At 38.2% G+C, this 27,145-nt stretch overlaps 1 protein-coding gene across 1 annotated transcript in view; it reads right to left on the reverse strand.

Moving 5' to 3' along the window:
- Positions 1 to 948: 948 nt before the first annotated feature.
- xxylt1 (xyloside xylosyltransferase 1) overlaps positions 949 to 27,145 on the reverse strand; it is a 34,009-nt gene continuing 7,812 nt past the window's right edge. The window contains exons 4-5 of the mRNA XM_057362714.1: positions 19,871 to 20,003; positions 949 to 2,935 (exon numbers count right to left, since the gene is read on the reverse strand). Coding sequence (XP_057218697.1) covers positions 2,539 to 2,935; positions 19,871 to 20,003 — 530 coding nt within the window. The 3' untranslated portion in view covers positions 949 to 2,538. The remainder of the gene's footprint in view (positions 2,936 to 19,870; positions 20,004 to 27,145) is intronic.

Below are 27,145 nucleotides of genomic sequence, written 5' to 3' on the forward strand. Positions count from 1 at the left end.
AACTTGTTTATTTTACATATTTATAGGGCAAATACACCCCTGATGCTGGTGCTTCCATGACAATAACTAAAAATAGCAGGATACTATTGTATGAGGGGGAAAAAATGGGTTAGTGTGTTACAGTAATGTAGGTCTTACCTTCAGTTTTCAGAGCCGTTTGAAAAGAAAGACTCAGACCTCCTCAAACCCCCTCACAGGCCTTACAAATGCCATGCATGATGTGCTTTAGGGCCAAGGTGACACGGTGCTTTGCTCTCGCGCCATAAGAGCTTGGAATTGTAGGAAACTTGGGTAAATAGAATGGGCTGTATATGACCCTGAAGCTGTACGGGTCTGACCCACATTCAAGAGCCCTGGTACTGTCTGTAAAATCAGATTCTGTCGACTAATCTATATTTCTTTATCAACATCAAGATGGCAGTTTTTAATCCTTGAGTAAAAAGAAATAAAAATATGGTCATTTTAAACTCATTTTAAATCTGTCTGTCTGTCTGTCTATCTATCACCTAGATCAGTGGTTCTCAACAGAGGGGCCGTGGCTCACAAGGGGGCCCCAGCTGACTTCTAAGGGGGTCTCAAGATGGCTAATATTTTTAAATTAGACAAAATGAGCATCAAGATACATTTATAAAACTGAAAACTAAGACGCTTACTATTTTTTTAATAATAAATAAACGTTTAAAGTAAACCTCTAAAATATTTTATTGGGTCGAAATTTTGAGTTTTTGTGAGTGGGGAGCCTTTCAATATTTTTAAAAACAACCGGGGGCCTTGGAGTCTATCTACGTCTAAGCTACTGAATGCTTTAAATATGAATTTTACACATTTAAGACTTTAGTGCATTTAAACATGTCCTGCTAACACAATGCCCGACCAGATTTAAAGTGAACACTTTATGTAAACCCAACAACTCATTTAAAAAGGCAAGAAACAGAAATATAAAACATCTTGACAAGAAATTACTAGACATTTTATTCTGAGCTCTAATACATAGACATTTTGGATATCTTAAAAATATGGTACCTCTTCATTTGAATTCGGTTCATTGGTGTTAATACATTCAGTTTCTAAGACACAACATATGTATGACACATATATTTGTTTTACATTCAATATTTAAGAAAAGGAAAAGAATGCACTAGGGAAAAATTATATGAAACTTTCTCACACTAAAATCACTAAAATTTCGCTCCGTCAGCATTTCCTGAGTGGTTCCTGTGAAAGAAAAATGATTCATAAAAGTCACATAACAACTACAACAAAAGCATATGATAAGTGTAAACCAATGACAAGCAATGGGTCCCATACGAGCAAATCGGATTTCAGTGTAAATTCTACCTTGCTTGTTGCAATGAATTGAACCATTCAAATGATTTACACAGAAATCTCATAAACAACACCGTTTCATTTTTTATGAAAATATAATAAGACAAACTGTGTGTGAATGCAAGAGATTGGACCACCAGTTCAATGACTAACATTTAGCCTTTCATTTGATCAGGCTAAAGTAGAACAACATCAATTCATCAAAGTCTAAAATGACTCACACAGAACCAGACAAAACACAACTGCATTCCCACTAAAACAAAAAACTAATTAACTGAAAACCCTCAAGACACGCTGTTCTTCACTTCACAATATCGGCCTATTGACACAATAGAGTTTAGTGTGGGATCTCACAACTGCCTGGCAACACACACGAAGACCTATTACAAAGCAGCGTGGGGTCGAGGGAGATCCTCTGTCTCTCCGCCCTGTTGATTTGACATTGCGGAGGTTATTACGAACGTTTCGCAGAATTCTGCAGAGGTTTGCCAAGAGCAGCATCGCTCGATAAGTGCCAGCCAACCACAACAGACAGCTCTGCCCTCTAAATCTCTTGTATATGTTTTGAATATCCCCTCAATCCCACTTCCTATTTCTCAGGCGGATCAGAGCACGGCAGCAAGAACGTTCTCTACCTCGGACCTCAAAACGAGACCGATACTCAGATGTTCTAGATGCTATCTTAGCTTTTCAGATTCACTCATACATCACATAGAAAGTTGATTTCCAACATCAACATACGGTTTCAAGCCGCCTGACAGGTTCACAAGCACACAAACTCGGGAAGTGGGTCAAGACCCCCAATAACCCAGCAACATCATCACTGCAAAGCAAAATTTAGATGAAATGAGGACAATGTGCAATATGTTCACTGTTATGCAGCCACCTCTCATTAGCCAATGACAGTGTAAAACAAGGTAATATCAGGGTCAATTAGTGCATTAGAAAGATGAGCGAGTTCATGTAATATCCACTGACAGTCTGCAAGAGCTGCACATGTGCACAAAGGAATCATGGGAAGGAAAAAGCAGCGTACTTCAAACTGCGAAGAATCAAGAAGAATTCCTATTCGGAGTATATTGCGTAATACTGATCTGGGAATAAATGTGCCTGAATTTTGGATCTTTGGGAATCTTTCCGTCATGGTTCGCTTAATTCGTAATATGATCAAAATGTTCAATCACAACTCAATGTTTAGAGACGCTTTCACACTCAGTCATCAGGTATGGGAGAATTGCAGTTGCCATGGTAGATGTGGAGCGGCCCATCACATTGATAATACAGCTGGAAAACATCCCCATACCCGTGATCCCTCCACCATGTGCACAGCTGTCGATTCCAGCCACAGGCAAGTGGGTAAAACAGCTCCCCGTGCTCCATACCGATCATGGTGAAGAAATCCTGATCGCCCAGGTGACCCCGAAAGTGGAACTTTTCGGCGAACTGCGTCACCCGCTTGGGCTCCAGAAGCTGGTTGTATAAAGTTGAGCGACGCATGGCGTCGAGGTTCAGAAGCATCACTCCGCTGTTGAAGCCGGGCAGACCGTCCGGTGGAGGATCTCCAACGTGGGACTTGGGATTGTCTTTGCGATATTGCCAGAAAGTGTGTCTGTAATAAATAAAGAAAAAACACTCAGAAATTAGAGCAAAAATTAGAATAATAAACATATTTAATTCTTATTAAGAAGGAGAATAATATATTGCTAATATGTCCTTCTGAAACCTTGTATCGCCATATTTTGTGATTCTTTTTTTTGCCATAAATCATTATTATTAGTCACCCTCTATGTTTGTCACTGGGTTTATCTAACCAATATAAAGTATTAAGTATTAAAAAGTGCTTGTCGACTTTGACGACACAGTATTAAATCATTTAAAAATTAGAGCTTTTTTTATTTCCTGAAAAACAATCAGTCAGGACATCCGAGGTTCTGGAAGGACCAATTAAAAAACTTAATTTGAGGCACTAAAATTATTACCTGAAAATAACTAAAAACTAAACTAAAAATAAAAGAAATAATAAAATGACAAAAGCACATAACTGAATTGCGAAAAATTAAAATAAAATGAACATGACAACTACTGTAAAAATGTACAAATAAAAGCTAATTCAACATATTAATACAACAACAAAGAAACTGAAAACAAAACTATAATAAACTTGGTTACACAAACAAAAAAGCAGCCAATAAGAGTACAGAATAGACGGGAATTACTTCAATGTTGTTTAAAAAGCATCTCAGGGGGAAGGAGCTGCTTAAAATCTTTTTAAATGTTTTATTTATTTTTCGATTTTTTGTCATAATTTTAATAACAAAGTTTTGATAAGCTTTCTAGTTTTTTACATGTGGAGCAGTAAAAAGAGAGTAAAAAAGCGTTACAAAACAAAGCATTAAGGGGTTTTGGTTTGTAAAGAAACAAAGACGGATACTATTAGTGAATAGTTTACACAGCAATAACAATTCTTATATTTCAATTCACCCTCATGAATTTGTGTGTAGTTTTATTTTTGTTTCAATTTTTTGACTTAATTGTAATAATTTCTCACAGTTTTGATGAGCTTACTATTTTTTCAAATGTGGAAAAGTGTTCTGTAAGACTGTAAAACTTTTAACCTGTGTGTATATCTATAAAAAAACATTAATCTATGGCTAAAATCTCCCCAACCCTAAGAAACTGGAAAACAAAGTATGAGATTTGTGCACGAGGAGTGTGAGCTTCTCGACCGTGGTAGGTAAAAAATCCAGAAAATCTCCAACACACTATTCTTCAAATTCATGCTGGCTTGTGACAGTCCATCCCAGCGCACTGCTCCTAACAAACACCGTCTACAACAAAGGTGTTAGCTTTGATACCCCAGTCAATACCTCCTGCAGAAAAGATCTCCTGAAGTTCAGAGATGCTTCCTCTTGCTCTCAATCCTTCCTAAAAAGAACAAGAAGCCCAAAACAACAAAGAGCTTTCTGAACCAGGACCGTTCATCTGACAGCAGAAGAGCCCAACCAGACTATGACACAAGCAGAGGGCTTTTATCTTTCTCCTAATTCAGTGCAGCTTCGATTCAAAGGAGTATCTGGGAGAGAATGAATGCCGAAGTCAACATGAACACAAGTAAACAAATACAAGAGTGAACACAAATCAGCGGGGGCTGTCTGCGCTCCAACGGTGCAACCGTAATGAAAGACGTCTGTGAGCTTCCTGTTTCTCTCAGAAGTCTCATTGAAGTGACTTGACATCAGAGTTCAAGTGAAGCATAAAGCACTTTTTTCCTTTTGGTACATGTTTTATACTGATGTGTAAAAACAGACAACGCTACAGAACACGTAGCATTAAGGTGTTTTGGTTTGTAAAGAAATAAAGACTCACACTGTTACTGTAAAAAAATATTCTGTGTCGTAGTAGATTTCATGAAATGAATCGAGTAAACTTTACTTAAAATTGTGTTAAATTTCATTTATTCGTTTTTTTACCAAAGTTTTAGTTAAAATTATGGCAAAATCTAGTCATTCTAAATGCACAAATTATTGAGTGAATTCAACTTAATTGTATCATGTTGAACCCACTTACACTTGTATAAAGGATCTTTACTTAATTATTTTGGGGTGGGACAACTTTAATCAATTTTGTTAATGTCACTGAGCAGTGGATTTAGGTGGTGTTTACATTAGCCCGTTGTCGTACAAAAACGGCGTTTTAAAATGAAAACAATCCTGTTTATACAGCCGTTTCCACATGCGTTTTAGAAAAAATCTGCGTTTACACTACACTACCGAAAACGCATGTCACATGACCATTCAGACCTGCTGGGCATGCGCACATACATAAGTTGGTTGTTGATGACAGTTGGTTAGTCACAGACCGACCAGTACAAAATGAACATGATGGCGAGGAAAAGCAAGGACGTCTTTGTGTGGATAACGTTAAATGAGGTAATCCATTTTATTAGGTTTGTTTGATTTCATTCGGCACCACGCAGACCGATCGACGGATGACATTGCAGTACTGAGTGAGCTATTAAAAAGCATACGGCTCTCGATTCTCTCTCGCGTTGCTGTAATGTCACCGTGTCGATTCGTGTACTCAGCGCAGCGCAGCTTGAAGTTAAACAAGCCTGTTGTTCACATGGTCCTTGCGAGGCTGGTCATTGTCTCCTTCAGGTAGCGTAATGGCTCATATGACAGGGGCTTAACGAATCAGGGAAGCAAATGCAATGATACAGACGACCCAATCAGTAAGCGAATGTGGGCAACCACGCCTGCGTATTCTTAAATCTCCATTTTCGTCCGTTTACACATAAACATAACCGCAGAGTTTTCAAACTAAAACGGGGTCTGCAGCGTTTCCAAAAGTCTCCGTTTCAGGGGTGGAAAACTCCAGAGTAGTTTAAACACCAGGCGTAACCGTAGCAAGAGTTATGCGTTTTCAAAGGAACACACACTAGTGTAAACGCCGTCTTGGAGGTCCCAGCACGCTTTGCAGGCGACAGCATTAGGAGAGTCATTTTTGTGAATAAGTGCTATTTTATGTGCAATAAAACGAAAGATTTGATCGTGTTTATGTTCAGTTGTCTTTAAGATTTAGAAGAGATTCTGTTTGTATTTTTGAGTTTTGTGGTTACGATCGTTCAGAAGAGCGGTGCTTGGTTAGGTTATGATAGAGCTGACATTGTGTGTTTCTTCACTGAACAGTAATGGCGCTAATGCTAATACTGAGACTCATATATATTGTTAACCTTAATAAATGTTAAATAGAAGTTAAAAAAGAAGTTAACTCCAATGCTGAAATTAGTATTTCTTCTTGATTTATTTAAGTTTAGCATGTGACGTGCTTAAATAATCTAGGTAATTTTACTTCCCCCTGAAAATACACTGAGGTCTTATTTTGTGTAGCTTCCATCTGCTTTTTTGACTCATTTCTTCTTTTCTTTTTTTTGTTGAAAAAGTCACCTACATCTTGGATTGCCTGAGGGTAACAAAAATGTTCTTTTTTGGTGTGAACTATGCCTTTAAAAAATTAATTTGAGCAAAACATGAATGCATTTGCAATCCCAGAAGTAAAAATGTCGAAATAAAAACAAAACAGACACATTACTGTCATAATTCTGTGCAGCAATAATCCCTTAATACCAGCTCCTGCGGTTCTGAGCCAGAAGGTATGACACAGAATATTTAGGACATCCTCTGAGAGTCTTCATCAAATGAAACATTCATGCCGAGATACAGCACTCTGAAATATTCTACATCTGAGATCTAAGGGCATGGCTGAGTCGCTTTGGGTCAAGATGTGTGCACGACTGGGCCGCCCCAAAGACTGCAGTCTGCAGCTTTGGAAAGATCCCATTTACAGCAAGTTAAACAGAGTCTTAAAATGGAATTGGTGAAGTTGGAGTCTATTATAGATGAGAAACAACGGGCGTTGCCTCGCCATGTAAAAGCATATCAATGGTGTGGCTGCAAGGCCAAATGACAACTTCCTGTGTCACCTCTTCATCTCAACAGAGTCAGATTAACACAGTCAATTTAACCTCTTTATGACCTCCCCCATAAATTCCAGATAGGGTCTCGTGTGGCTTTTTCACATTTAAAATCAGACTTACTGTAAGTGTTTTTATGAGTGGAAGAATTTCTGTGCATCTGTGAGGATGTACGTGCGTTACAGCGCATCGCAATCAACATCTGGATGATTTTTTGCAGAACATGCAACGGCTCAAGCTAAAGGAAGGAAGGGGTATTTACAACAGCTGATGACAAACAAGAACAACATGTAACTTTAGAGAAACTCTAGAAAGAAAAACGTGACAGAATAGACTCAAGCGTACATATTTGTGGCCCATCTGATACAAGTCTATAAGAGTCAAAATGATAACAGTGATGGTTGCCTTCTCTCGCACCACTATTACAGGAATTACTTCATCTCCCACTGCCTTTTAACATCTTAAAGATATAGTGTGTTTTTGTACATGTGATAAGTAAACAAACACATTTCCTTTAAACCATGTCATCTGAGTTTGGAAAACAGCACGGGGATTACATCATCATGATTTTCTTGGCCAATAACAAATAGTTTCTCATATCAGAACCACAGAACAGGACGCACTACTGGACACCATGTGCAAAACCGCAACGGATCTGATGCAACACAGCAATCTGCAACCGGTCGCTCTTCGATTGTGTATTCAAAAGAGCTGTTTTTAAAAGCTGCTCATTTATTAAAAACATATTTATGCTAATGGTTTGCTATATACAACAGTGTGAAAATGAGGCAAGACTAAAAGAAATAGGAGAAACAAAAACAAAACCCCCATTAAGATGTAGAATGAAAGCGAATATATTTAAAATCACTCGGGTTACAATGGAGGTCAATATTTTGAGCATTAAAATATTTATAAATAATATAATTAAAAGAATATTATAATTATATAATTCTAATTAATTAATTTCAGATATACGACAAATTCTATAATGTACATCTACGATGCACATTTTTGCAATTGTCTGTCGTCTTCAGACGTGGCATACAACCTGTAAAGCCACGTTTCTGCATCTTTCTTCCACCTGTTCAGGTTCTGCTTCTGCTTCTTTAATCATTCTGAGGAAGTCTAATCAGCCTAAAGCCTCGGCACACACCTGCCAGAGAAACAATGTTCAGAGGAAGCCAAGCACCAGAATGAAATCTGTCAAACAGCAGCTCTCACGAAAGAAAGGAAAAAACCTCACAGATCTGTTGTGCTTCGCAGGAACAAATTGGACTCTGTGTGCTAAAAAACAGCTTCAAAACAAAAAGGCTAATGCACGGTTTGATAATGCCTGATGAAGAGGTTTCATTTGAATAAGAAGGACTGTGTTAAGAGGGGTGTTAAAAGCTTCAACATGCAGTAATGTGAGGTATAATGTGAATTGCTCCGATGTAACTAAACAAAACCCTGAATCACGCAAAACACGTGCACAGACGACAACACCAGCAATACAACAAGGGACAAAGAGAAATACGTGACATACACATGACGAAATCAAATAAGAAAAGAATTTCTGCACTTGGTCGCTAAACATATAAGGCCCGATTCCTCTGAAGTATGCAAGATGCTCTGTAGAAGATGAACAAATCATTCGAGACCATCAGGTTTAGAAAAAATATATGAGATACAATGAAGCTGAGACTCCGGTGCATACAAGGATGTTTTATAACATCATGTTTTATATCTTAAAGAGGATGAGCTCATGGAACAGAGGAGTTCAAAAGTTTACTGACGGCTAAAATGTAGCGTACAAACCTTAATCTTGACCAAGTCTTGGCTAAAGTTCAAAGTGAACATTTTTTTGTTGCGATATGATCTGTGATATAGTAGCAACATGGGCGTCAGAAATGAAACACAAATCACAAACTTAGTGTCATTCCAAATCTGTAGGATATTTCTTATGATATTTCTTATGTGGAACGCGCACAAAGACAAATATTATTAATAGTCATACTCAATTTATTTAATTCTGACTTTTTTCATCTTTATTATATTATATATTGTGTTTGTGTCTGCATAAACTATTGCGGTATAAGAAAAAGCTTGGTATGTATGTATGTAAAGCATGTATGTTTGGAATAGAGATGCACCGAAACTAAATTTCTCCATCAATACTGTTAGACAACTATTCCGAATGATATCTGCAGATAGTTTGGAGGTTATATTAACTTGCATTAACTAAATTCTAAAGGTTAAATTAATATTTCTTAACTATCTGAATGTTATTCATTCGTATAACGCACATTAACTGGAACAGAGGGAAAAAGATCGAGACAGACAGGAAATATACGAGTCTGAAAGAGGAAAAACTGGAATCGATTCACTTTGAAATCCATCAAGTGAGATCAAGGAATAAACCAAACTGAGAGGTTTCATGTATGTCATCAGTTCATGTTTACATAACTTTTTTGGATCATGAACCCCATACAGAAGAGATAACAGTAACACTTGATCTAGCGATCATTTTCAGTCATCCTTAACCCAATGTTTGATGGTAAAAACCACAAACAACACATGCATGCGTGGTGGTCCAGCCAAGCAGATAAAAATCTGGGCTTGCAATCATTTATAACATCTACAACAACATAATATTCTCTCCACACTACTTCTGCTAAAGTTATATCAGCTAAATGACGCACGCAGTAGCCCCTGCACACACCGTCAACCTCGCAAACATAATTTATCACGACTGTGAGAATGTTTACGTCAGGACAAGTGGTTCAGAAAAGAAGAGCACCTTCGTTTCCAAACAGCGTCAAAGCTAAAGGCAAAAGAACACAGAGGACTCGTGCGGACCGGAGGCTCTGGGGGGACACAAAGAGGTTATGACGTGGAACAGCATACAGTAAGTGAGGGCCGGAATGGGCACAAATGCGGTAACTGACGTAGTTCCAAAGCCAGTGTTTATGTACCGGACGTGGAATTTTAATGGTAGCTCTCCTTAATTTGCAGACCCTGAGGCGGGACAAAGCCTGGTTACACGTGAGCACTGATAGAAATCTGTTTGTAAGGACTGGAGGTCTGTCAGCATAACCAGAAGCCCTGACTGTTTCTGTAATCACTTCCTATCCTGAAAAAAAAACTTCTGGCGTTAGCTTGAAACTCACAGCACAGATTGATATTTCAATACTTTATGAGAAAGACGTTCTGGAAAGATTAGGCAGTATGACTGGAATTTGAAAAATAAGACCGCAAAAACAAGACACAGACAAGTTAATAGTGCCTCTCAGCATTTCAACAGTCCTTCCAGAAAAACAGGCTAAAAACGTTTAAAGGAGACATCAGATGAAAACCCCACTTTTTCTGTGTTTAAGTGCTATAATTTTGTGACGTCCAAAGTGGATTTTATTATAATGTTACCGCCCCTTAATCTACACAGTTCCACCCACCGCGCTCCGCCATTGTTGTTTTCACAAGCGACAGCGGTGTACGTGACGCCATGGCTAAAGTTCGTGGACAACATGCAATGTAGTCGCTGCACAGAGTCCAAACCTAAGAAGAGACAGGAGTGGATTTATTTTACTTTTAGTGGAAATCCATCAGAAACCACAAGTAAAAACCTGCTTGTTTGCGTGAATCACTTCAAACCGGAGTGCTTTTTCAACCTGGGACAGTACAAACAGGATTAGCTTCAAAGTTGTTCCTCAAGAGGGATCGACACCGACTGAACGAGACAAAACTGGCGATGTAAGTAATATTTATCAACAGTCTGAATTGACGTACATGTAGCGTATATATAGGAGGATAAAGTTAGCATATGAAAGCGAAGGGAGCTAAGTCAGTCACGGGCTAAATAGAACATTCAAAGCCAGTGTTAAACTTACTGTATATAAGTGCAGATGGACACTTGGAGTTTAGCTGTATGTATGTTAATACATTATGTGCGTTAATATGTTTAGCTGCGGAAAGCTGTTTGTTTTGCTAATGAACAGGGGCGAACTCTGCGGTTAGGTTCGTTTTAAACGTCTCAAATCATTCGTGCTTATGCTGAAAAATCTGTCACAGCAAACTAGCTCTCACAGTGTGTGTAACGTTATAACTTGTCAATGACAAGCGCTAAAAACCATGTAATTCCGCTGAGATCTGCAGTGAATTCCGTGGATTTTAGGTAAGCATACACGCACAAAGTAAGCACATTAGCTGTTTGCTGTGACTGTTTTTTTTTCTCCGGACGAATGATTTGAGATGTTTAAGACGAAACTAACCGCAGAGGAATTCAGGAAATATCATTTAGCTAAACCATTGCCACTACACGTGTGTTGTGTTGACACGCCGGACAGAAGGGGGGTGGGGTTCGCTGTAACTCATTATCATTTAAAGAGACATGCACCGAAACGGGTCGTCTGAGGAGACCTTTAAGCAGTGATACTTGGTAAAAATTAAAGCAGAATAAACAAAATGTGTTGCGTTAAAGAAATGACTGAAGTTTAACCAATAATAGAAATTGTCATCCAAACTCATTTGACCTTTCTCATGCATGGAGAGAGACAACTACTTTTCGATATATCACAGCTTGCCAATTTAGCCAACATATTAAACTGACATTTCAAAGAAATCTTTATCAGACAAGAAGGAATTCCAGGTATCCTGCGAGTCTAATAAGACTGCTAAATCCACACTGTTGAGATTAATGACAAATGATGCCCAGCTGAGTCAGATTTGTTTCATGCTTGTGCAAACATTGCACTATTCCTATGACAAATTTCTACGAAGAAATTTCTACGAAACTCTTAAAGGGGTAATTCAACCAAAAATGCAAATTCTGTCATCTTTTACTCACCCTCAAGTTGTTTCAAACTTGCATAAAGTTTGTTGTTCTGCTGAACACAAAGAAAGATATTTGGAAGAATGTTTGCAACCAAACAGTTCTGGGGCACCGTTGACTAATATGGTAGTCAATAGTGGCCCAGAACATTCTTCCAAATATCTTCTTTTGTGTTCAGCAGAACAAAGAAAGTCATACAGGTTTGGAACAATTTGAGGTGCAGTAAATGCAGAATTTTCATTTTTGGGTGATCTACAAGTAATGTGTCAGTGGTGCTGTGTGTCAGTAGTACAAGAGGTACTTTGCATCACTCTCCATTAAAATAATGTCAAATCAAAATAATCAACAGAATAATGTACAGTCAGACAGCCATTATTACTAAATAAACATGGACTCATCCTGTATCACCTTAATGAGGTTTATTTCACATTCTTACATGGCTCTCTGGAATACTTGATTCTGACTGGTCGTTCAAAACATTCTAAACTACAGTATTATTCCCTGATAAAAACTGCCAAAATTGATTACACAGGCTCAGTCAGGTAGTGCGAGTCATCTTGACCAGTGCAGTTTAATACTTGAAATATAAATATGCCTAATAAATAAATGAGATTATACTTATTAAATTATTAAACTAAATTGCATGCTTAAATTCATGTTCTGGCTTGAAGCAGCTTAGAAACTGGTTTTCTTTGCCGAAAGTTTGCATTTATTACAAATGAGCTAATAAAATAATCTTATTTTGTGTGTAATTATTTATGCATGTCGCAATAATTTACCCAAATAATCACTGACTTATTACAGCTATTAAAACTGATTATGAAATTCCATAAACGATGCATTGAACTGCCAATTAAACATTCCAACTTTATAATGACCTAGAATTCATTTAAGATTTATCCCCAGCAGGTGGCAAGACCTAAACGCAGGCTATAGAGCTGAAGTGTTTAAGTGGCTTTCATTGAATGTGTCTGAAGTAATAGACTCACAGGGTTTGAATGGTACTCTGAAGGCAGTAAGAGGACACGGTGCGGTGCTGTGATTAATGAAGACAGCGGGTGAGCACTTCACAACTCACAGCAGAGGAAATGACAAGAGAACACTCCTAAAAGTGCTCATCAAAACCACAGGATTCACGCACACACTAGTACCGTACATACAGTATACGCACATACACAGAGAGACACAAAGAACATCACTGCTAAATAGTAAATGTGCTGCAAATGTTCCTAACAGGTGAATTTCTATTCTATTGTCTTAACAAACTATGGCAAACAGGCACATTTTTTGCATTAAACTGTAAACAAGTTCTTCTGTTTATCTGGATGCGACACACAGGCTGTAAAACAGACTACGCATTCATACATCATGGTATTCTGCCCCCCACACCCGAGACGTTTGCTTACAAACAGCCTTTAGGTCCTGACCTGTCATGTTTGTGTTTGGAATAGGATGTGCACACAATAAGTTTAGGAGGTGAAAAAAAACCTGACAATAACCTACATTCCTGTATGCCTAGATAAGAAGATTTCTAACACATCAAACAGTAACACTGGAAGAAACAGTTCTCAGTCCTTAAACAATACAGAGCATAGACATCACAAAATCTGTATGTAAAGTTTATCATCAGAAAGTTGTGGCAACTGCAAATATTGTTATATTTTGTTATATATTTATTATAAATGTGTAAACGGAGCTATTTAAATAGAAACAACCCTATTGTCACAGCAATGTTAAGATTACATTACATTAGCACTATTATATTATTGTTGCACATAGGCTAAATACTTTTCTGTGTATTATTTTTGTTTTTAAAATAGATTGCTTGATTATTTTAAGGGATTTGCAACATCAAACATTTTCATTTTACTGTGAGATGGACAATTAAACATTTATTTGAACCTTAGTTTTTATTAAGGCTTCAATGAGATGACTGACCCTGGTTAATGGCACAAAGACTATTCTAGTGGAGGTAGAGATTGTCTCTGGATGCGAAAGGAATTAGTGCAGATTTTATGCATTCTGTTGTAAAATCAGGCCGTTTTATTAAGTGTCATTCTTTTTTTTTCTTCCGCTTCTCTGTGTGTTGCACGAAGAGTTCATTTCTGCAGAGCATCATATCAGACTAAGGAGAGCAACATGATGCAACGAGCCCACTTTATTTTCGGGGCAACTTGTTTGACGTGCACCATCAGCACTACACGGTGCGCGTTTCATTGATTTTAAACACGTAGGATAGTTCTGTCAGAGTTTACAATGCAGAAGCGGTGTGGTGTCATTTGGCTGTCAAATTAGCGCTTTACAGCTTTAAAAAATTTGAAAAGAAGTTCAGAAACATATGAGAATGCACTTTATTTGATCTCCTTTTATGCGTACTTTTATCGGAAGGGAGACAGAGAATGCACTGATTCTAACCCTACCGGTTTTTATGATACAGATGTAACGTTTCTTCAATTGCTTGCATCCGTTGCCTGAATGGATGTTATTCTGCACGCACGCAGGTTAAAATTGCAATGCGTGGGAGCTTCAATGAGTCCGCGCACGTGCGCAGTTTAAAGAGAACATTGGTTGTAATATTTCTGTACTCATGCTTTACATTTTTAACAAAAAGTTGCCCGTGAGTAAACAGTCATTAGCGGACCCCTTGCAGTTCCACCGCGGACCCCCTATGGGCCGCGGACCCCCAGTTGAAGACCCCTGATTTAGACAGTATATATGTTATAAAGTATACTTATTACAAAATCAAAAATACCCCAATGTTAAGTGTATTTGCTCAAGGACATAAAACAAAATGCTATATCACCAACTAAAATGTTTAAACAATAATGCCGTAACCTCCTCGCTAAATGAGCGTTCTGTGAAATAAAATATTGATTTGTAGTGCTTTTCAATTGATGTGCCTTTTTACCCCATCTGCTCCTCTCAGGAATTTCATACTCAAATTTTACATTTACCAGATTCGATTTTTGTCCTATCCTGACTTCATTTCACTGCCACCGAAGTGCAATTTAATATGCAGCCGCATAATATGCGAAATCTGCGTTAGTGTGATAAAAAATACATCTGAAGAGTTAGGTTAGAGAGACATTTAATTCATATACGTTTCCTAATTGAAAGATTGTCAACACAACATCGACCAGACACGCCAACAAGTGAGTGTTCAACTTATTAACGCTTCTCTTCAGACCAAACAATTTATAGAAAAGGCAACGTGTAAATACAAAATCATTTAGCTTCAGTTCCACAGGGAGGTAAAGGGTGTAATTGTTGATGTATTAAAGCTCTCAATCCGATAAGAGAATTCCCTGCTGGATGTTTGCACTTATTCCGAGCCGTGTGCTCGGAGAGGATTCCTGACCTTTCGGCACGCTGCCTCGCATCATTTCGCGCCCTGGTCAGAAGAGGCCGGTGGAAGGGTGATGCTCGCAAACAAGATACAAGGGCTCCAGAGATCCTGAGCTCTAGCAGATTCTGTTAACTTCTAAGACCCCTTCAAACACAGAGCCGTTGAGAGAGAGAGAGTCGCGGCAACGGGAGTTCAAAATTTTTGCGTGTCACGTGATTCATGGAGACTTCAGATAGTTCCAGGAAGTTATGACTTGCGTCTTTAAATGGGTTAAAAGTTTGTCACAATCGGTCCGTTTAGCCGCAGCTCCATGCGTTACTAGTAACTATTGAGACCCTCCTGAACCGCCATTGCTGTGAAGAAAACTGTTCCATAGGAGTCAACGGAGTTGATGCAACTCTCTCTCTCTCTCAATGGCTCTGTTCAGACATTACATCATTACATGTACCGGCTTAAATTGGTAAGTACAATCAACCTGGCTTTGCAAGTTATTTAAACTTTTTTGAAATGACTTCAACTCATCAAAATAAGGTAATCAATTTCAACTTATAACTTCTACTGTATCTTTTGATATAAATAGTTAATATCAACTCACCACTGGCCAAAATTTTAAATAGTAAGTTGAAGTGACCTAAAGGTTAAAGACAGCAAAGATTTAATACAGTGTCAGTGCAAATATACAGTGTGCATTTATTCGTTAAGTAGATGTTTTCATGCAATGCAACTCAACAAAGGCAGATTTTTAATGATGGCCGTTTAATATGCGGTTTTGTAGAGCGAGACTTTTAGATCAATTAGTTTTTACTTCAACTGTGGCACTGTAAAAATACAGCATGTGACTTTAATGCTTTGTATCTTGTAGGTAAATGCTGTAAAAAAAAAAAAACTCATTTGTCAAGTGCAAAATCCCAAAGTCAACAAACAAAACAACTACACCAAAATGCTAAACGTGCCTTTACTAGAGTTTGCTACATCGTTTGCTTCCACGTCATTAGCTAAAAAAGCTCTTCGCCAGCTAAAAAACAACTAGATGATAAAAAAAGTGCAGCGGCTATCTTCGGCCTGCTGTTTTCTCAGCCTCAGCTGCAACAACACAATGAAAAGATCAAGCACTTCAGAGATTTGAGACGTTCAAACATGCTGCATCAGTGGAAACTACAAGCCTTGGGAGCATTGAAAACAAAGCATGTGGCATGTGCCATCCGGACGGAAGGCTTGGACGAGACTTGACGTTGGTTACCGTGGCCTTGTGGGTCATTGTGTGGCACAGGTGGCAGATGTTATCACCAAATCCCGCACTGACGTACCGTAGACACATCTCAATGGCTGATTATGCTTTTTGACTGCCTGAAGTGTTTGCGTGGTTGTGTGTGTAGTCAAGAGAACTGTTGTGGAAAACTTGCACTCTATTGTGAAGCCCCACAAGGGAACCATTTTTCCATCAGCGTGGCTCATTTCCTTTATCCAGAAATGATATCTGCTTCTCGTACAGCTACGGAAAGTTTAATCGCCACCACGACAGCTGCAAGAATTAGGTTACTTGTCTTATTCTGTCTGGAAAATGAACAGGGCGATAAAAAGGAAATCTGATTGATTAACTTTCATTTTAACCCAGCAAGCTAAATTACATAAAGTTTCTGTTCATTTAAACAGATGTGCTACTTACTAAAATATGCAAGCGCGTGGTGCTCTGGAATACCCGACATTCTGTACTCAAATATTTATCATCTTTATTTGCCTGCTGTCTCAAGCAACCTATGCATATTTGACAAAATTATAGTTTACAATACAATCTCAAAGGAATTTGTAACTATTTTACGAGGTGGCTAATTTGTATCAACTTGTACTATCTTATACGTACGTTTTATTATGATCTGCTTTCGTGCCAGTGACGGTTAGGTTTAGGGGTGGGGTTAGGTGAGGGGCTTCAGTATTGCTTTTCTTTTTGAACGATTCACATCGTACGAATTCATACGAATAAGCCAACTCGTAAAATAGTTATGAATTCCTGTTAGATTCTAGGTTTTAGTTTCATATCCATCGTATTGATCCACAGTGTTTACTAGGGATGTAACGATTCACCGTGAGCCGGTTGAAAATCAGTTATAATGAGTGACGATTCAAATCGGTTGAGGTGTGAACTGAATCGCAATACATTTTTTGAACAGCAGGGGCCGCTATTTTCACTGCAAATCTAAACGTGGACATGCTGATATTTCTTAAATGCAAAATAATCCAAGAAAAGCTCAGACAGTATTAGTTTGTTTATATTAAATAGACTTTTTCTATTATTAATTTGTTATAAAATTGCAGTTTAGTTTTGTTATTTGAAATAAAACATTTTATTATACAAAGAAATGTGAAGCATTTAAGAAATAATGCAAGGGAAGTTGTTCATTTCTAATTTGTTTCAACTCATTTTGTAAAAATAAATCGTGAGTAAATCGTGAATAAATCGCATCGTGAGATCAGAATCGCGACTCGCATCGCATCGTGAGCTGAGTGAATCGTTACATCCCTAGTGTTTACATAATTTCAGCTCAAATTATTTTCATGCACATTTCTCTATTTACCTATGTAATAGACAGCATGTGCTGTCAGATGGTCGGTATCAAAATAATATAAATAAACAAGTAAATAAATAATACAAGCTTCCTAAAGATATTCAAGACCTCTTCTTCATTTTTTTCTTGCAATATTGACCACTGACTGAACACTACCATGCTTTATATAAAGCTACTTATCAAAAAAAATTATAAAGGCAGATGTCATTTTGATTCGAGTTGAAACTGTTATTTTCTTACTGTACAATATGCATTATTCAACATACTGAATTGCTTTCTACAAAGGCATCTTATAAAAAGCCAGTACTCGGAGGTAAACCAGGGTGATGAGAATATTGGACAAATAAAAAGAGGAACAACATTCAACAAAAATGAAAGAAACAAAGTGCCGTCACAACCGAGCAGCTGTCTACAGTGCCATCTAGTGTCACATCACACAGCCAGTGAAGTGCTATGGTAATTGCTCATTAATCAACATCAACATTGGTCTGATAAACAAATATGTCAGTCTGTCTATTATGCTCAATCGTCTGGATCTTGACACCCCACATTTGAAGATAATGGTAATCGTTGTAGCTCATACATTAGTGAGTATAAACAGAAACTGAACGATTTATGAAGTGGAAAAATGGTTTGACCAACAAAAACTGTCCTGCTCCATCAGCAATGATATAATAATCTAGGTCACAATAGGGAGGCTCAAAGATGAAGGGTTTTTTTGTTGCAAAACCCGGAAGCAAGTTAGCATTTTAGTTCCATCGCTCCAAAGTCTATGGGTTTTTTTAATGGGTTTTTGGTAAACAAAACCTCTAAATATTTTCACGTTTTATTCTATGACATAAAACACCAATCATAATTTTTCTTAAGATTTCTTAAAAACGGCGGTTGCTAACAAGTTGCTAAAAGTGACTACTTCCTTTGGATATACATTCCTTTCGCATATAAAGCTCACAAATAATGCAACGTGGCACAACTCTCTTAAAACGTAGATGAGGATTCATTCACGGAGTAATTACTTACCAGGGAACACATTTTTAATAAAGTTTGAAAGCGTTGTCTGAGGCTGTGAGGTGGTGGTGACGTTGATATCGAGCGACCTTAAGTGGAGTCTGTTTATAGCATCGTGTTAGCTTTTTACTTCTGCCGATTGTATTCGGCTTCAAAAGTAACAAATGTGGTGTTGATTTGTAAAGATTAACATCATAAACCTTTAATCACAGAGCATATTTTTTGCGATCTTCCAAAAGTCAAAAATGCATAGGCTTTCGGTCGAGGGAACCTGCGTGGCGCTTACTTCCGGGTTAGCCTACAAAAACATGTCATCTCTGAGGTACATGATGCGATTGTTACTGTGATTTTTTTATGTTTAATTGAGATCTGTTACTTGTTTCTCTTTTTTTCCTCTGTTGGACAGACTGCAGTGCTTTGCATAATATATCTCAACTTGATGCCAGTTATGATTTCACAAATAACTGTCAAAAATAACTTCACAAACTTGGTCAAAATGTTGGTCAATCTCCTTTTCCCAAAAATATTTTTGTAAAAAACGTAACTCAAGCAAATATGTTATTCCTCCTATAAAATCTTTAAAGCAATAGCACAAAACGAAAATTCACTCAAATCTCGAAATCTCGACACACAAGAACCAATGACATTTTAATTTATCACTCAGATTTGCTTATTACAGGAAGTCATACACATCTGGGATGGCACGAACAACTCCTTTAAGTGACACAACTTCACATCAATACTTCAAAATACAATTATATTTTTCCCCACCCCTAATGGAGGCTAAGTAAAATCCCCTACATCCTTACAAGCAGCATGTGGGTTTGTGGGGGCTTTTAAGGCCACAAGCACCCCATAGAGCTTTTCCCTTCCTCTCTCACAAACACACACACAAAACCGCAGAAACACACCCTTACAAACAGCAACCAGGAAAACAACCTCTTTTGTGAATTCCTATCACCAATCTCAGCCGTCTCCTCATGTTTCAGTGACTGAACACTAAAGCTTTATGTAGCGTTTTTTATAAAGCTGAAGTCACGTGACGGTCAGTCCACCATCAAACTGCAAATGTGGCCCGGTTTTAATCACAGTGTGACTCTTCCAGAACCGACTGGCTGTTGTGTTCGGTATGTTGTGTGAACCAGAAGCACAGGTTGTCCAAAGTCTCTTTTAGGCTTAAAGAAAGTGCTTTTGTTCAAACTGTGGCCGACTCTAGGATCGTGATGGGGATGCCAATGTTATCGTCCTGCCAAACTCAGAATCAAGCAGGACTTTCAGTTCTTTGCCATATTTGAAAAATACATCAGAAATGGATGTATCAGACTGTACTTTTTCCACGAACCTACCTGTAAACCGGCTGCATCTCTCGTGTGATTCCAATGACAGCTTCAGGAGAAAAATGGTTGAACTCTTGGAAGAGGTCTCTTATGTTGCTTCTATACTTGAGATCCAGATCCAGCTGAACAATTCTCTTTAGTTCTAGAGGACGTAAGAAAGAAAAAAGTACAGCAAATCAGTCATAACAACCCAGAATGACCTCACTGTACATAACATACATTACTATGGAGGGTATAAATCTCAGAACAAACCTTGACCTTAAAGAAAAAACTGTTTTACACTTGACAACTCTGAGAATTTTCTTCAAATAATAAACTGCGCATCAATACATTTCAAGCGCATTGACGACGCATAAAGCCCGCACGGCTAAAATATTTCTGTTGACATCAACAGAAATTGCAAAGTACGGCACGAGATCAAACTCCAGGATTTCTCACATCACATGGGCTCTTATGAAGCCCCACCGGACAGCTCATTCTCAACAAAGTGCTCAAGACAACATTGTGGATAAACCATTGTGGAGCGGAGGCAGTGTGGACAATGACACGCAATCAGAAAGCAAAACACAGGGGCCTGAACCGTGCCTGTTGTAATTAGAACAATGAAGAGAGAGTGACCTAGTTGAGCCCCCCGAGTCGCTGGGGAATTTCACATCGATGCCTTTCAAAACAGGCAGCGGAAACTGGTCCAATCAATATCAACAATCCACACAACACCTTATGAGCCGGGATAAAACACAGACCGGGAATTTATAAAATCCAAACTCAGCACATCTATAGACAGATGGTAATCCTGAGCTAGTTAGCAATACATGCATCATCCTGTCAATTCCTGTCAGTCCAAAACAAAACTAAAATCTGATGTGATTTTTTGTTAAAGTACTTCCCAGTGTCCGAGTTTAATGCACAGACAATTATAATGCAAGTCATTTATAATTTAATTTCCTAAAACTTACATTTATTATGTGTCTGAGTGGTCAGACTTTTTCCAATTTTTTATACTCTATAGAAGGTTTCAGCAGTAACAACATAAACAAAAGTTATGTGGACCAAATTTAACTTCCGGTAGAGTAGTAGATGTTGAGTAGTTTTAATACGATTAATATACAATAAAATATTAATATAAATTAAATATGAAATAAATTGTTCTATTATAGCCAAACACAGACCTGAAGTTAACCTTGGGCCAGGTGCATACATCCGATGAAACTGTCTATAGTTCAGTAAGTAACTATAACTATTATTATTATAATCAACCAACATCATAAAAATGATCAAAATCACTTGGAATTTCCACAACAGTGCACACATTATTTTTGCAATTCCATTTGTTGCCACTAGTAGCAGTAGAGGCAAATCACAAATGCATAAAACGAAAGCTGCAATCCCTTATTTCTTTTTTAACTAAACAAAAATAACTTATTTTGAAGTACATGTAAAACAACTAATCACAGCAGTGAGCTTATAATAATGATTTATAAGTTGACCTATTGAGTATGATTTAGCAAGAAAAGTCAGTTTGATGCCATTTGACTTAAACACCTGCGATTTTGTTTCAAACTGAGATACAGAGGCAAAAGAGCTTGCAGCTTTAATCATTTACACCATCCAAACTATGCAGGAGTTCGTTCAAACTTTCCAACCATAAAAACCACATGACAAAGCACACCAGATCAAAAGAGGTGCCATCGCTGTGGGCAGGATGAGCCACAGACGCTCAATGTGGACTGAAGGGAATGTGGACAAGCAGATTAAAATGTGCCTTTGAAGCTGAACTAATTCATCTCAGTGGGATTTAAGCAGCCCTGAGCAATCGTGGGTTTCGAGAAACAGGGGTCAACGTGAAGTTCATGGCCCAAGGGTACAGAGAGAGTCATGGCTGAAAACATACAAACCCATAAACACAGTCATATAGAACATTATGGCACATTTGAAACACCTACATGAGCACTTACAAATATACGCTGGTGATCTTGACTTGAGACGCAGTATAACACATCTAAAGAAGTGAATGTGTTTTGTAAAGGTAGGGCATCCACATTTGCTTTTACCATGGCCATTGTGTAGCTTTTAGCTTTTCCCATAGTCTCATTGGGAAAAATGAACCATGGTTTTATTATAGTAAAAGTGCAATAGTCATGTTTTTGGCTGATTGACTATTATTTGTATTATCATAGTTTTACTACAAATATCGTGGTTGAACTATGGCTATTGTACTACAAATAAAACCAAAAACTGTTTAGCTAAACCATGGTTAAATTTTCATTCGTATTAGGATGGGAAACAAAAGTTTAGGAAAACAGGAAAGTTTAGGATCCTTTAGTCATTTATATTTTTTCCACATTTTAAAATAATAGTAAACCCATCAAAAGCATGAAATAACACAATTGTAACTTGGAGAAGAATGTTGTTACGAAAAGCAGACAAAAAGAACAAAAAAAAAATGTAGCATCTTCCAAGTTGTCACCCTTTGCCTAGACGATTTCCAAAATCGTACACTTGGCATTTTTTCATCCAGTTTCTTGAAGTCTCAACCTGGCAAACTTTTTAAACAGTATTGAAGGATTTTCCATCTATGCTGGGACCCGTTTTAATAAGGAAGTTCAACCAACTCTAGGTTAAACCTTAAACTCTGAGTTGATTTTTTCTTTGAGATGAGAAACTTTGAGTTTTTGGTTTCAGAACAGCTGATTTGAGTTAGTTCAATCAACTCTGGGTTGGCTTACCCTGAGTTAAGCGTGTGCAGTGCACCACGACTATAAAAAGCCAAGATCAATGAAGCGCCGATATTACGATTCACCATGGCAACGCCACAAAAAAGCAACATGGCTGCAGAAAGTGTTTAAGAGCGAGGCACACTTTTCTCACCGCTCTGCATACAGTAGATTTACTAATGTGCTCTTCATCCTCGGTGTTACATAGAAAACTACAGAGGATGTAAAATGAGTATAAATTAATAAATAGATAAATGTGCCAATAAACAAATAAATTAATCAATAATAGAATGCAAAAAGACAGAATAGAAAGATAAATTGAACATATAGTAATCAATATAAATTTCTATATGCATTTCCATTTATTTTACATCCATTTCCTCACTACCCAAAGGTGCTCTAGTGAGGAATGCTAGAAGACATGGTGTATAGAACACTTGTTAGAGTGTCAAACTCTGCGTTCTCGGTTATGACGTACAGTACCTCCCATTCTGAAACGGAAAACCCAGAGTTTCCCACATTTCAGGGTTAACATGTCACTAAACCTCCTTTCTGAAATGGGTCCATGGACTCGTACTGGCTGCTTTTTATTAATTATTTGGTCCAAGTAATCCATTTTAAAAATATTTTTTAAGTTCCCCCTTAGGAGAAATTTGTCTTAAGGCTGGAATACACTATAAGACTTTTAAAATCTGAACAGATTTTTAAAAAACAGGGCATCACACACTACGTGATGCAGACTAGCGCAGACTTTCTGCAAGTCCAAGTCCAACAAGTCCAGACTGAAAATCTGGGCAAAATCTGAGCAAAAGTCTTGTAGTGTACTCCAGCCTTAAGGTAGTCTTTGTCTTAGGCAAATATTTCTTTAAGGAAGGAAATTGTTATGTTGACACAATATATCTTTTTGTCTTGATTTTTTAAGATCATGAGAAACTTTTTTAAGTGATTCTAAACTTTTGACCGGTAGAGTATATCAAGCCTGGTTGAATTAGCAACAGGGACAATAATCCACTTAATAATTAGATCTTCACTAAACTATGAAGCAGATGGATTTCCATCTGTTCTCTGTGGATTATGTCTTCGCACTTCTTGCCTTCCTACAACACAAAGTGTGACCTAACACAAGCCTGAGCTGATTACCTCATTACCTACAGTCTCTGTGCACAGTTACCACACCATCAAATGAAATGTTCAACAAACACCACAAAAAGCAACAAAAAAAAACAATGTTTCTAACAGCAACGGGACAGCAATCATAACCATCCTGACGTGGCTAAAAAACATCACATCCTCTGGCACAAAAGATCACACGCTTTGAGAGATCACGGTTCAAGGAAACCTCTTCGAATAGGGTTTTCATTACCATGTGACAGGTCATGCAGGCAATGTAAGAGATGACGTTGTGTTTTGTTGCAAAATGCTGAAATTTGATGTAGAGTTTACTTGCAAGTTACAAAAGTTTATGTACAAAGTTTCCTTGGCAGAGCATAGCATTAACATCACAAAGGTCATGGGTTTGATGGGCTCCATTTTAATGAACTAGGAATCAAAACATTTCCTCAATGGGATTTCTAGGTATCATGGTCTAAATTGAGATGAATAGTGTCAGTCCATTGGGCCTCATTTATTCAGCCTCTCAGCAGGGCTGTATTGACGGCCCTGTTGGTAGAGAGTCGATGACTGGAACATACCCTGCGGGAGAGAGAGGGAGTCATGCGAGCAGATGGACCTTCACCGGACATAATGAGGACAGAATTCCTCGAGGTTCATCTAAACAACCAGTCAGTAGGTCATGACTTAATAAATAGCTGATATTAGATTGAAGACTAACCCGAAGGACTACAAATAAAGCAGACCATGAAAAAAGGATGTCAAGAAAGAGACACAAAGTTCATGAATGATCTAGAACACTGGATCAAAGCACTTATGCTGGGTCAAGAAAATGGGTCACTCTGAGGAAACAGCGGGACACAAAAGACACAATGCTGACAAAGTCCGCACAAGTGTCTGTACTTAAACATGAAAATGTGTTTCTGGAAATTACATTATATTAAATTGTGTGAAATGGCCTTGACTCGGTAAACACCTGTGAAATTTCCATTTCAAATGACCCGCATTAAAACAAAAATGTAAAGACGTACTTGTTTGTCTGACTTTTACAAAGTCTTTCCACAGGTAACAACACAGCTGAGAAAAAAAATTGTGTTCACGTTTTTTTTTACTCTTTCTTCTGGTCAATTTCTCTTCAGATCGACTCTAACACAAAAGCAAACACACTCCCACATCGCTTCAACTTTGTTGCTTTAGCACCCCTGCAGATATAAACGGTCCACCACAAAACTCACTGACTAGACAACCAACTGAAACAAAAACAATAACTATCGAAGACATTGAACTCTCCACGAATGATTCACTTTCAGATAAAAAAAATTACAAACCAAACACTTCTTGAGCAAAAAGTGATCGATTTCCAAACCCTGAATTGAAGCATTTGACTAAAGAAAGGACAAAACCACCAGAGAGAATTGCAAACAAATCGACCGATTGTCCCTGCAGGCCTGACTGAAGTTGCTTTCAAGGAAACAGATTTCTTGGTATGTACAGCTTTTCCAAAGTGCTGCTGTCACTCTTTATTTTTCACACTTGCCATCTGACATCTTCAGGGCTTTGTCTGAGCAGGGTTTTTCCTGCATAGAGAAATTGGAGGCGGCCGCCTCCGTCAAATGTCGTGCCGCCTCAGGCTCTCACCAAAATTATGTTGCGAGTCTTCACAAGAAATGCTGCGTGCATTTAACAGACTGTCGTTTGTAACTGCAGTTGCGACATTACGCCACAGTGGAGGCGCTGTTTCGTTATCAGCACACTGAGGTGCTAAAAAGAGTTGCAGAACAAGAGCCAGCCTGTGTTTCACGGCTGTTTGTTCTGCATCCAAGTACGTTTAATTTCTTGAAATGTATTAAATTAACATGACGTACATCATTGTAATGTCTTTAGCTGTGCAGTTGGATCGTTGAATCAGCGTATACTGTACACAGCGAGTTCGCCGGTATGAACGCACATTGCGTTCAGAACAACTCGCACACGAATGACTCATTTGAACCGATTCATTTAAACTATTGAACTTTTCAGTTACTAGCGAAAATAAGAGATCCTTGAATCATTTAAAATAAACCACAGAGAATGCAAGATGTGAATGAGCTTTGCTCATTTAGAAAGACTGGTTAATTCAGTTGGGTATTGTGTGCTAAAAAGTTAGTTGAAAATGATAAAAAAGCTTTATTTGATAAAAAAAAACATTTCTGTTTGGTTGATTAAAAGTAATGTTTTATATAACTTAATAATTGTCATTTTTATCTAATTTTATTAGAACTTTTAATATGTCAAACTCAAAGTCACTTTGGTTAAGCCACTAAAAGCTACGGTAGGCCTATGCGTGTGTACAAGATCAGGATGGCACCACCTCAGCCTCATTTTGAGCCAGGAAAAACCCTGCTGAGGTGAATGAATTTCTGCATGTCTTTAAAGGTCACTGCTTAAAGAAAACACAACACCAGAACCAGTCCAGACCAACAGACTTTAACTTTTGTATCATATTATACTATATTTTTCTCTTTGAAAGAGTCACAACTATACATCTTTTATCTACAGCAAACTAACAACTCGTTATCTCTTAAAGGTCCAGTGTACGAAATTTAGTGCCACCTAGCGGTTGAGGTTGCGAATTGCAACCAACACCTCACTCCACCCCTCCCTTTCGAAGCGCAGAACATGACACGGCCACAAACCTAAATGACCCATCAAACACTCAATTCCTATCCTCTAATGTCTCTCTTACCAAGCCATTGATCTGTTAGATTGACAGAGCCCTGGGATTTACATCTAGTGTACAAGTAAACCCATGTGGGAAAACGATGCCTATTTGTCAGTGTGAAAACCCAGCTGCAGGGGCCAGGAGACAAAGAGAGAGCTGTGGATGGTGTCACCGAGGACGATCGACCACCCCGCAACCCCCTCACTGTGCGTTGTGCCAGTATAACACCTGCGAGTCGGTACATCTGACACCACCGGTGACCTCGTGTCCAAATCCTTTCATTGGCTGACTGATGGAGGGGGGTGCAGTCAGGATGGCCGAATGTACTGACCTTTAGAAAACTCAGTTAGAATGTGCGGCAGGAAGTATGAAGGGAAGTTTACACAAACGTGTGTTCTGTAGCTGCCGCTATTTAATGGAAAACCTGGGTCGCAGTGTTAAGCCAATGTGAGGTGGTCTAAATTTAATCAGGGTTAATAATTACCTTTAGTAAAGACATCAGATTTACATGAATTCATTTAGCTTTTGTCGAAAGCACACACTTTCCCTTTCAGTTGATGGCTCACCTGCAGGCATTATTCGGTGCATTGCCACAGACAGGAAGAAGATGGCGTCGCTGTAGTACGCACCAGACCCTGCGCTGAAGTGCTTCTGCATAGCTTCTACGATGGGGAATAACTTCTCTGTAAGTGTATCCACATTATGAAACACCACCTGGAAGAGTCAAGAGTATGACTGTGTTAAATGTAGACCTATAAC

Source organism: Triplophysa rosa, linkage group LG20 (assembly GCF_024868665.1).
Source record: "Triplophysa rosa linkage group LG20, Trosa_1v2, whole genome shotgun sequence".
Lineage (NCBI taxonomy): Eukaryota > Metazoa > Chordata > Actinopteri > Cypriniformes > Nemacheilidae > Triplophysa > Triplophysa rosa.